Source organism: Nomascus leucogenys, chromosome 22a (assembly GCF_006542625.1).
Source record: "Nomascus leucogenys isolate Asia chromosome 22a, Asia_NLE_v1, whole genome shotgun sequence".
Taxonomy (NCBI): domain Eukaryota; kingdom Metazoa; phylum Chordata; class Mammalia; order Primates; family Hylobatidae; genus Nomascus; species Nomascus leucogenys.
Window position 1 is genome coordinate 11,518,365 of NC_044402.1, and position 12,853 is coordinate 11,531,217.

Sequence of the window (12,853 nt, forward strand, 5' to 3'; positions counted from 1 at the left end):
GAAAGGGAGAAAAGGCAAAAAATATGAAAAATGTTATTCATATAATGTGTACAAAGTAAATTAAAAATATATAGACACTCTACTTTGAATAATTCTAATACATGAGAAGTCTGATTAAGGGAAAAAATGAATTACATATTAAAGATTACTTGGAATGATCTTTAATTACCAAAAATTCTGTGTATATATAACATAGCATTCAATTTAATTCATATTTTTCCTACATTTTTAATTTTGTGTAACCATAATGGAAGTTACACAGGCATAAATACATGAACTGCCTTAAAAGACAAGATATAATAACATACCTATGCTTCCTTTAAGATACTAATATTCCTAAATACCAAATGTGTCATCTCAATGACCCTGAAAAGCTGGGGAATGTATTGCATAGAATTTGAGAAGCAAAAATTAAGATAAATTATACTTTCCAAAATCACCTCACAGGCTTATTTTAAATGAAAAGAACATATTTTCACTTGGATGTGGCCTGTTTTGAATTGTGGATACTATTTCACAGAAGAAAGACCAATGTGGATATCATCACCCATCCAGCCATATGGCAGTGTACACTCAAGAGAGATCCATATAAGTGCCACATCAGATGGAAATATAGTTACAAACTTGTATACCCAGTCACAAGTTAAAAAAGCAACTGTGGATATCAACGTTCCTCCTTTAGAATCAGAAAAGACTAAATAAACCTGATGTGATTTGTTATCAAAATGTTTGTTTCTAGATTCACTTTTTAATCAATTATACATATATATAAATTATAAAAATAACTACATATTATGTATGTTGAACAAGAAAAAATTCAGTCTATGAAAAGGAAAAGCATGCTTAACAATGAAACAACAGATAAAGAGAGCAATCTGAAATAAAGGAGAACCAGCATAAATATACTGGGTTTCAATGGTCTTTACTGTAAAAAATGCCTGTGGCATTTAGGAAAATATACTAAGTGGACAAGAGAATACATTACTTTTGATGTTACTAAATATGCTCTTCAACAGAAGAATTTCAGGGCAATCTTTACAGAGGAAGAGGGTTTAGGGTAATGAAGAGGATTTCAGGATGCCAGAGCTAGAAGGCACCTTAGAGGAGGAGGAACCATGAGGCAGCCCTGTCATGTGACAGACATGCACAGCGAGGGCCAGTGCGCTGAGTTGAACTTTGCACAGCCACTTAGCTGCTGCTGGGAACGAGGCACACAAAGCTCTCTGTACACTATTACCATGTTCTGCCTCTGTTTTCATGACTTTTTTTTTGAGATGGAGTTTCACTCTTGTTGCCCAGGCTGGAGTGCAGTGGCGCAATCTCAGCTCACTGCAACCTCCGCCTCCCGGGTTGAAGCGATTCTCCTGCCTCAGCCTCTTGAGTAGCTGGGATTACAGGCGCACGCCACCAGAGCTAGCTAATTTTTGTAATTTTTTAGTAGAGACAGGGTTTCACCATGTTGGCCAGGCTGGTCTCAAACTCCTGACCTCAGATGATCCACTTGCCTCCGCCTCCCAAATTGCTGGGATTACAGGCGTGAGCCACTGCACCTGGCACTTTCATGACTTTTAAGTGGAACTTCCATAGTATAATCATGGGAGCAATAATTGTATAGCTAAAGAGCATTCTCTGTAAATAAAAATACAGTCTGCATTGACACTAACCTGTAATATCAATGTTCTTTTTTTTCGATTACTATTACATTTTTGTAATAGTACATTGGTCCTCTTTCCTTGAGCTCTAGTCAATAAAATTATTTCTAAGCTTATTTCTAAATTTTGAATGAAGTTGGGCATATACCCAACGACCAATTACAATTTGGAATACGTATAGTTTGGATGTTTGTCCCTGCCCAAATCTCATGTTGAATTGTAATCTGCAATGCTGGAGATGGGGCCTGGTGGGAGGTGTTTGGATCATGGGGGCTGATCTCTCACGGCTTGGTGTTTTCTTTGTGTTAGTGAGTTCTCACAAGATCTGATCATTTAAAAGTGTGTGGCACCTCCCCCAACCCCACTTTCTCTCTCCTGCTCCTGCTTTTACCATGTGATATGCCTGCTCCTGCTTCACCATCTACCAGGATAATAAGCCTCCTGAAGCTTCCCCAGAAGCAGATGCCACTATGCTTCCTGTAAAGTCTGCAGAACTATGAGCCAATTAAACCTCTTTGCTTCATAAATTACCCAGGCCCAGGTATTTCTTTATAGCAATGCAAAACAGCCTAAATCAGATCCTAAAAGGGACTCCAGCACAGTTTTTACAAAAGAATGCATTTAAGAAACTTTATTCAAAAATGCCCATGCATTCACTAAAATACGTTTAAAAGAAAATCTAAATCTTGTTAAAAGTCTGTTCCAACCAGAAGGTTCAGGTGTCCTATATGAAATGGCTAACTTGTAACTATGGTTTGGGTATCCTGGCTGAATCATTTATACCTTGATATAGTCTCTTATCATGGTGATTTTTATGGTACCCCTCTCTTAAATATTTAAGGTAAAAGAAAGACTTCAACAAATCAAACAAGATACAAATAGCACATTAAAAGGAATCATGGGGGAAAAGGAGAATGGAGGCCATTTATAACCTCAGCTTCAAGACATAAGTATAGTCTGTAAATCTCTCCAGTTTATTGCACTCACAATTCTGGGTTCCACGCTGCCACTTATTTCTTAAGTGACATCAGCTGTACCAATCTTTCTGCACACTGGGTGATAAAATACCATATCCTTAAGCTAGGTGTTTAAAGGGATGCCTTCTTAGAGATAAATTCCCTAAATGTAAACATTTCATTGAAAAAAAAAATAGATTTCAGACATTAGTGGGAGCCATTTAAATGTTTCCTGATGATTCCCTAAGGTTATAATGCCTTTGCCATATATAAGTTATTCTATATAAACTAACATAACAGAGTCACATGTGACAATAATACCCTTTAAATTATAACATTTTCTCATTATAGACATTTTCTATTCTTGGGAAAGTACTTAAGTGGGAAGGAAAGTGTGTTGAGCAAAAGAGTAGGATAATACACTCAGTCTGACATCACTTGATTACTTACAAGGTAGCCTTCCGTGGTTGTGTATCTTTACTTCCACTGCTCTTGGGATCAACTGAGTTACCTGTCCCACGGGAAGTACTCGGTAAGGGAGTATTAGGAGAAAAGGAAGATGGAACGCTACTGGCATTACGAGTCCGGAATGAATCATCTGAAAGTAATACATATAAAGTCAGACATATCAAATATACTAAGAGGGTAACCAAAGAGAAGAAAAGGTTAATGATAGCTAACTTTTTCACTTTTTAAATCAATTTTATGAGGGTATAATTTACATACAACAAACTCCAAAAAGTTAAGGTTTTGACATATGTACACCCCCATGAAGTCATCACCACAATCAAGATGTGAACATGTCTATCGCTATAAAACAGTCCCTCATACCCCATCACAATCCTCCTCCTCCCTCTCCAAACCACTCCTGTCAACTATAGTTTGTATTGTCTAGAATTTTATATAAATGAAAACATACAGTATATACTCTTTTTTGTCTGGCTTCTTTCATTCAGCATAATTTTGAAAATCATTCATGTTTTATGTATCAATACCTCCTTTCTATTTCTGACTGGTATTGTGTGAATATGTCAAAATTTGTTTACCCATAATATCTGTTGATAGACATTTCTATTTTTTTCCAGTTTTCATATATTACAAATAAAGCTGCTATGAACACTCATGTACAAGTCTGTGTGTGGACATATGTTTTAGTTTCTTCTCAGTAAAGGCCAAGGAGTGGAACTGCTGGGTCATACACTAAATATATATTTAACTTCAAAAGAAACTGCCAAATTGATGTCCAGAGTTTCTTTTCTTTCCTGACATTTCTGCCAGGAACATGTGAGTATTCTGGAGAGTTACTCCACATCCTCACACACACTTGATATTGTGAGTCTTTCTAGTTTTAGACATTCTAGCAAGTGTGAAGTGGTATCTCCTTGGGTGCTTTTTTATTGCTTTTAAATTTCCATTCCCCAATGATTAGGATGTTAAGCATCTTTTCATGCACTTACTTGTGTATCTTTTGTGAAGTTCATGTTCAAACCTTTTTCCCATTTTAAAATTGGTTGCCTAATTTTTTATAAAGACATCTTTGTATATATTCTGGATACAAATTCTTTGTCTGGTATATATACTATGAATATTTCCTCCAAATCTATGCCTTGCCTTTTATTTTTTAATGCTCTGTTTCAAAGCCCAGATGCTTTAATTTTGATTAAGTCCAGTGTGTTGATATTTTTGTTTTATGGTCAAGATAAACCTTTGTGTATTCCAAAATCACAACGACTTTCTTCTATATTTTCTAAAGAAAATATGCTTAGGTTTATAATACATTTTGAGTATAGTATAATTTTGTGTAAAGTGATAAGACTTGAGATTCACAGGAATGGAAAGTCAGATACTGCCTGTTTTCACTTATAAGTGGGAGCTAAATAACGTGTACATGTGGTCATAGAATGTAGAATACTCATCAGACTAGGAAGGGTGGGAGTGTCAGAGGGGGTGATGGATGAGAAATTACTTAATGGGTAAAATGTACACTATTAGGTTACACTAAATGCCCAGACTTAACCATTATGTAATATAGCCATGTAATAAAACTGCACTTGTATGCCTTAAATTTATACAAATTCAACAAATAATTAAGGTTCAGGGTTTTTGTTTTTGTTTCTTTCATATGGATATCCAATGGTTCCAGCACTACTTTTTAAGTAGACTTTATTTTTTAGAACAGTTTTAAGTTTATAGCACAATTGGGTGGAAGGTACAGAGATCTCCCACATCTTCCCATTCATATATAGCCTCCCAACTTCAACGTCTCCCACAATGTCTCCCACAATGTGGTACATTTGTTGCATTGATGAACCCACATTGACATGTCATTATCACCCAAAGTCCACAGTTCACATTAGGGTTCACTCTTAATGGTGTACATGCTATGGATTTGGACAATATATAAATGACATGTTTCCATCGTTTTGGTATCATACAGAGTGTTTTCACTGCCCTAAAAATTACCTGTGCTCCATCTATTCATTTCTCCTTCCCCCGAACCCCTGACAGCTACTTATCATTTTACTGTCTCCATAGTTTCATCTTTTCCAGAATGTCATATAGCTGGAATGTTACCTTTTCAATTTGCTTCTTTCACTTAGTACTATGTATTTAAGGTTCCTTCATGTCTTTTCATGGCCTGATAGCTCATTTCATTTTAGCACTGCATAATATTCCACTGTCTGGATGTATCACAGTTTGTTTATTCATCTACCTACTGAAGAACAACTTGTTTGTTTCCAAATTATGGCAATTATGAGTAAAGCTGATATAAACATTCATGCTCAGATTTTCATGTGGATGTAAGTTTTTAACTCCTGTGGATAAATACCAAGGAGCACAACTGCTAGATCATATGGCAAGAGTATGTCTGGTTTTGTAAGAAACCAACAAACTGATGTTCCATAGTGGCTGTACCATTTTGTATTCCCACCAGCAATGAATGAGAGTTCCCATTGCTTCACATCCTCACCAGCATTTGTTGTCAGCGTTTTGGATTTTGACCATTCTAATAGGTGTGTCACGGGGCTTCATTGTTTTAATTTGCATAAACCTGATGACATATGATGAACATCTTTGCATATACTTATTTTCCATCTATATATCTTCTTCAGTGAGGTATCTGTTCAACTCTTTGCCCATTTTTTAATCAGGTTGTTAGTTTTCCAACTGTTAAGTTTTACAAGTTTTTTGTATATTTTGGATAAAAGTCCTTTATCAGATTATGTGTTTTGCAAACATTTTCTCTCAGTCAGTGGCTTGCCTTCTCATTCTCTTGACAGTATTTTTCAAATACTAGTTTTAATTTTAATGAATTTCAGCTTATTCTTTATTTCATAGATTGCGCCTTTGACATGGTATCTAAAATGTCATTATCGTAAGCAGGGTCATCTAGATCTTCTATGTTAACTTCTAGGAATTTTATAGTTTTGCATTTTACATTTAGAACAGTGACTCATTTTTGAATACATTTTTTGTGAAGGGTGTAAAAGATCTATTTTTTTTTTTTTTTGCATGTGGGTGTCCTATTGTTCCAGCTGCATTTGTTTGAAAAGACTATCTTTTCTCCATTGTATTGGCTTTGCTCCTTTGTTAATGATCATGTGACTACATTTACGTGGGTCTATTTCTGGGCTTCCTATTCTGTTCCTTCAATCTGTTTGACTATTCTTTTGCCAATACCACACTGTCTTAATTGCTGTAGCTTTACAGTAAGTCCTGAAGTCAGGTGGTGTCAATCTTCTAGCTTTGTTCTTCATTATTATGTTGGCTATTCTGGGACTTTTCTTCTCTAGGTAAACTTTGGAAGTTTGTTGATATCCACCAAATAATTTGTTGGGATTTTGACTGAGACTGCATTTAGTTTATAGATCAAGTTGGGAAGAACTGACATCTTGACAATATTGAGTATTTCTAACAATGAACACGACACATCTCCTTCTTTATTAGTTCTTTGATTTCTCCTATCAGAATTTTGTAGTTTTCCTTATATAGATCTTGTACATATTTTGTTAGAATTATGCCTGAGGATTTCATTTTTCTGAGTGCTAATAGTAAATGGTATTTTGCTTTTAATTTTAAATTCCTACTTGTTCACTGCTGGAATATAGGGCATACTGAACTTTGCACATTAACCTTACATTGACCTTCATGTATTAACCTTATATTCTGCAACCTTGCCATAATCACTTCTTAGTTCCAGAAGTGTTTTTGCCAATTCTTGTGGATTTTCTACATAGATGATCATGTTATCTGTGACCAAAGACAATTTGAGTTCTTCCTTCCAAAATCAGTGTATCTTTTCTTTCCTTTTCTAGAACTTCCAGTATGATGGTAAAAAGGAATGGTGAGAGGAATACATCATTGTCTTGTTCCTGATCTTATGGGGAATGCTTCTAGTTCCTCACTACTGTGATGTTATCTGTAGGTTTTTTGTAGATGTTCCCTATCAAGTTGAGGAAGTTCTCTATTCCTAGCTTACTGATGGTTTTTATCATTAATAGGTGTTGGGTTTTGTCAAATGTCTTTTCTTCATGTATTACTATGATCATGTGATTTTTCTCCCTCGGCCTGTTAGTGTGATGTATTACATTAAGTGTTCTACAAATGGTGAATTAGTCTTCTATAACTGGTATAAATCCTACTCAGTTTTGGTGTATAATTCTTTTTATATATTGTTGGATTTGATTTGCTAATATTTTTTGACAATTTTCACATCTGTGGTCTTGAGAGATGTTGGTATGTATTATTCTTTTCTTGGAATGACTTTGGTAGTTGGGTAATGCTGACCTTACAGAACGAGTTAGGGTGTATTCCTGTTGCTTCTATCTTGTGAAAGAGATTGTACATAATTGGTACAATTTATTCCTCAAATATTTGGTATCAGTGAACCCATCTGGGCTAGATGCTTTCTGTTTTGGAAGATTATTAATTACTGATTCAATTTCTTTAATAGATATGAGCCTATTCAGATTGTGTATTTCTTCTGTGAGTTTTGAATTGTGTCTTTTTTTTTTTTTTGAGATGGAGTCTCACTCTGTCTACCCGGCTGGAGTGCACTGGCACAATCTCGGCTCACTGCAACCTCCGCCTCCCAGGTTCAAGCGATTCTTCTGTCTCAGCCTCCCGAGTAGCTGGGACTATAGGTGCATGCCACCACACCCAGCTGATTTTTGTATTTTTAGTTGACAGGGTTTTGCCATGTTGGTCAGGCAGGTCTTGAACTCCTGACCTCAGCTGATCCACCCGTCTCTGCCTCCCAAATTGCTGGGATTACAGGCGTGTGCCTGGATGAATTGTGTCTTTCAAGGAATGGGTCCAACCAGCACCATTTTAAAAAATATTATTCTATCACCATTGATTTATCTTTGAAGCCTTTGTTAAAATCAACTGACTGTATATGATGACATAGAACACAATATCTTGATTACCAGAATTTTATAGTAATTGTTGAAATCAAACTTATATTTAAGTTCTCCAGCTTTTTCTTTTTCAAAACTATTTTGGCTACACTGGGGTCCTTTTGCATTTCAATACAGATTTTTAGAATCAGCTTATAAATTTCTGCAAAAAGACTACTAGAATTTTAATTAGGATTTCACTGAATCTCTGGATCAATTTATAAAAAAAACTGACATTGGAACAATATTAAGTTTTTCAATCCATAAACATGTTATATCTCTCCATTTATTTAGGTCTTTAGCTTCTTTCAGCAATATTTTAAAGTTTTTTATGTATCTCTAGCACATTTTGTTAAATTCGTCCCTGAGAACTTAGTGTTTTTGAAGATACTGTAAATATTATTTTTTTAAATAAACTGTCTTTTTCAGAACAGTTTTGATTTACAGAAAAATTGAGATGACAGAACAAATAATTCTCATATATCCCCCTCAACCAATTTCCTCTATTAACAGCTTACATAAGTATGCTATATTTATTTTATTTAATGAACCAATACTGATACATTATTAACTAAAATCCATAGTAGTTATTTTATCTAATAACAACTTTTTCTGTCTCAGGATTCCATCCAGGATACTATATCACATTTACTTGTTAGTTCTCCTTAGGCTCTCCTTGGCTGTGACAGTTTCTCAGACTTTCCTCAACAGCTTTAAGAAGTATAACTGAAGACAGGCATAAGTCCCCACACAATGCACAGTGGATTCGTGTTAAGTAAAAGGTATCCAATCTGGCATTCCAAGCTCTGACTCTGACCTTTCCTTACAGTTTTTTTTGTTTGTTTGTTTGGTTTTGGTTTTTGGTTTTTTTTTTTTTTTGGAGATGGAGTCTCGCTCTCTCACCCAGGCTGGAGTGCAGTGGCGCGATCTCGGCTCACTGCAAGCTCTGCCTCCCGGGTTCACACCATTCTCCTGCCTCAGCCTCCTGAGTAGCTGGGACTACAGGCGCCTGACACCACACCCGACTAAATTTTTTTTTTTTTTGTATTTTAGTAGAGACAGGGTTTCACCATGTTAGCCAGGATTATCCCGATTTCCTGACCTCATGATTCGCCCACCTCAGCCTCCCAAAGTGCTGGGATTACAGGCATGAGCCACAGCGCCCGGCCTCCTTACAGTTTTATCTAACACTACTACTCCATTATACTCACTCCACACTCCAGCCAAACTAGTCAGCCGTTGCTCCCTGAAAACACCAACAATCATCTTTTGTTTATGACTGGTACTGTGAATGGAATGTTATTCTTGTTTTGTTTTTTTTTTTTTTGAGACGGAGTCTCGCTCTGTCGCCCAGGCTGGAGTGCAGTGGCGCAATCTCAGCTCACTGCAAGCTCTGCCTCCCGGGTTCACGCCATTCTCCTGCCTCAGTCTCTCCGAGTAGCTGGGACAACAGGCGCCCGCCACCATGCCCGGCTAATTTTTGGTATTTTTAGTAGAGACGGGGTTTCACCGTGGTCTCGATCTCCTGACCTCGTGATCCGCCCGCCTCGGCCTCCCAAAGTGCTGGGATTACGAGCGTGAGCCACCGCGCCCGGCTGAATGGAATGTTATTCTATACACATCTCTGCCTGTCAAAATCCTAGCATACCTTAAGGTTCATCTCAAATGACATAATCATCTTGAGGCCTGTTTTCAGTCTGACAAATAAGATCTCTTCTCTATGCAAACATCTGACACATTTGTTAAAAGACGTTCTGCTTCCATTTTCTCTTTATAGATGTATTATATAGTAAATATTTTCAGTTTCTATTTTAAGTAATGAATAACAATAATAAGCACCTTTTTCTAACCAAGAACTCTAGGAGATATTTCATTCAACCCACAGTTTTCCCTCAACTAAAAATAATATTGAGATATTCTCAATAGATGCAGAAAAGGCCTTTGACAAAATTCAACAACCCTTCATGCTAAAAACTCTCAATAAATTAGGTATTGATGGGACGTATCTCAAAATAATAAGAGCTATCTATGACAAACCCACAGCCAATATCATACTGAATGGGCAAAGACTGGAAGCATTCCCTTTGAAAACTGGCACAAGACAGGGATGTCCTCTCTCACCACTCCTATTCAACATAGTGCTGGAAGTTCTGGCCAGAGCAATCAGGCAGGAGAAGGAAATAAAGGGTATTCAATTAGGAAAAGAGGAAGTCAAATTGTCCCTGTTTGCAGAAGACATGATTGTATATCTAGAAAACCCCATCATCTCAGCCCAAAATCTCCTTAAGCTGATTAGCAACTTCAACAAAGTCTCAGGATACAAAATCAATGTACAAAAATCACAAGCATTATTGTACACCAATCACAGACAAACAGAGAGCCAAATCATGAGTGAACTCCCATTCACAATTGCTGCAAAGAGAATAAAATACCTAGGAATCCAACTTACAAGGGATGTGAAGGACCTCTTCAAGGAGAACTACAAACCACTGCTCAATGAAATAAAAGAGGATACAAACAAATGGAAGAACATTCCATGCTCATGGGTTGGAAGAATCAATATCGTGAAAATGGCCATACTACCCAAGGTAATTTATAGATTCAATGCCATCCCCATCAAGCTACCAATGACTTTCTTCACAGAATTGGAAAAAACTACTTTAAAGTTCATATGGAACCAAAAAAGAGCCCGCATCGCCAAGTCAATCCTAAGCCAAAAGAACAAAGCTGGAGGCATCACGCTACCTAACTTCAAACTATACTACAAGGCTACAGTAACCAAAACAGTATGGTACTGGTACCACAACAGAGACATAGATCAATGGAACAGAACAGAGTCCTCAGAAATGATGCCGCATATCTACAACTATCTGATCTTTGACAAACCTGACAAAAACAAGAAATGGGGAAAGGATTCCCTATTTAATAAATGGTGCTGGGAAAACTGGCTAGCCATATGTAGAAAGCTGAAACTGGATCCCTTCCTTATACCTTATACAAAAATTAATTCAAGATGGATTAAAGACTTAAATGTTAGACCTAAAACCATTAAAATCCTACAAGAAAACCTAGGCAATACCATTCAGGACATAGGCGTGGGCAAGGACTTCATGTCTAAAACACCAAAAGCAATGGCAACAAAAGCCAAAATTGACAAATGGATCTAATTAAACTAAAGAGCTTCTGCACAGCAAAAGAAACTACCATCAGAGTGAACAGGCAACCTACAAAATGGGGGAAAATTTTCACAACCTACTCATCTGACAAAGGGCTAATATCCAGAATCTACAATGAACTCAAACAAATTTACAAGAAAAAAAACAAACAACCCCATCAAAAAGTGGGCAAAGGACATGAACAGACACTTCTCAAAAGAAGACATTTATGCAGCCAAAAAACACAGGAAAAAATGCTCATCATCACTGACCATCAGAGAAATGCAAATCAAAACCACAATGAGATACGATCTCACACCAGTTATAATGGCCATCATTAAAAAGTCAGGAAACAACAGGTGCTGGAGAGGATGTGGAGAAATAGGAACACTTTTACACTGTTGGTGGGACTGTAAACTAGTTCAACCATTGTGGAAGTCAGTGTGGCGATTCCTCAGGGATCTAGAACTAGAAATACCATTCGACCCAGCCATCCCATTACTGGGTATATACCCAAAGGACTATAAATCATGCTGCTATAAAGACACATGCACACATATATTTATTGAGGCACTATTCACAATAGCAAAGAGTTGGAACCAACCCAAATGTCCAACAACGATAGACTGGATTAAGAAAATGTGGCACATATACACCATGGAATACTATGCAGCCATAAAAAATGACGAGTTCATGTCCTTTGTAGGGACATGGATGAAACTGGAAACCATCATTCTCAGTAAACTATCGCAAGGACAAAAAACCAAACACCACATGTTCTCACTCATAGGTGGGAATTGAACAATGAGAACTCATGGACACAGGAAGGGGAACATCACACTCCGGGACTGTTGTGGGGTGGGGGTAGGGGGGAGGGACAGCATTAGGTGATATACCTAATGCTAAATGACGAGTTAATGGGTGCAGCAAAACAACATGGCACATGGATACATGTGTAACAAACCTGCACATTGTGCACATGTACCCTAAAACCTAAAGTATAATAAAAATAAATAAATAAATAAATAAATAATAATATTGAGATATTAAGACAGAATATTTTTCAAATATTTTAATAAAATATTTACTCTCATGATACAGTTTGGCCCTGTGTCACTACCCAAATCTCACCTTGAACTGTAATAACCCCCATGTGTTGTGGGAGGGACCCGGTGGGAGGTAACTGAATCATGGGGGCGAATTTTTCCCATGCTGTTCTCATGATAGTAAATAAGTCTCACGAGATCTGGTGGTTTTATAAAACAGCAGTTCCCCTACATACACCCTCTTGCTTGCTGCCATGTAAGACACGTCTTGCTTTCCCTTTGCCTTCTGCCATGATTGTGAGGCCTCCCCAGCCATATGGAACTGTGAGTCAATTAAACCTCTTTCCTTTATAAATTACCCAGTCTTGGGTATGTCTTTATTAACAGCATGAAAACAGACAAATACACCTCATAAAATACATAACTTAAGACTTTGGATGTAAGTTTTACAATCTGTGGACCATATCTACTCTCTTGGTTCTTAAGGTCACTTAAAAACTAGCAAAGTTAAAACTAAATAAATTAATGCACTTAATTAAAACTTTTAAAAACCACTTCTGAATCAATATTCTTAATGATTTAGACAAAGAAATTTCTTGACAAAAAATGTTACAAGATCATGAATAAATATGCTCATTACAGCTA

General features: G+C 36.7%; 1 protein-coding gene across 2 annotated transcripts in view; it reads right to left on the reverse strand.

Annotated features, from left to right (window-relative positions):
- PPP4R4 (protein phosphatase 4 regulatory subunit 4) overlaps positions 1 to 12,853 on the reverse strand; it is a 121,395-nt gene that overhangs the window by 1,109 nt on the left and 107,433 nt on the right. For both annotated transcript variants that reach the window (XM_030803401.1, XM_030803400.1), the window contains one exon: positions 3,059 to 3,206. In XM_030803401.1, the coding sequence (XP_030659261.1) occupies positions 3,059 to 3,206 (148 nt within the window). The remainder of the gene's footprint in view (positions 1 to 3,058; positions 3,207 to 12,853) is intronic.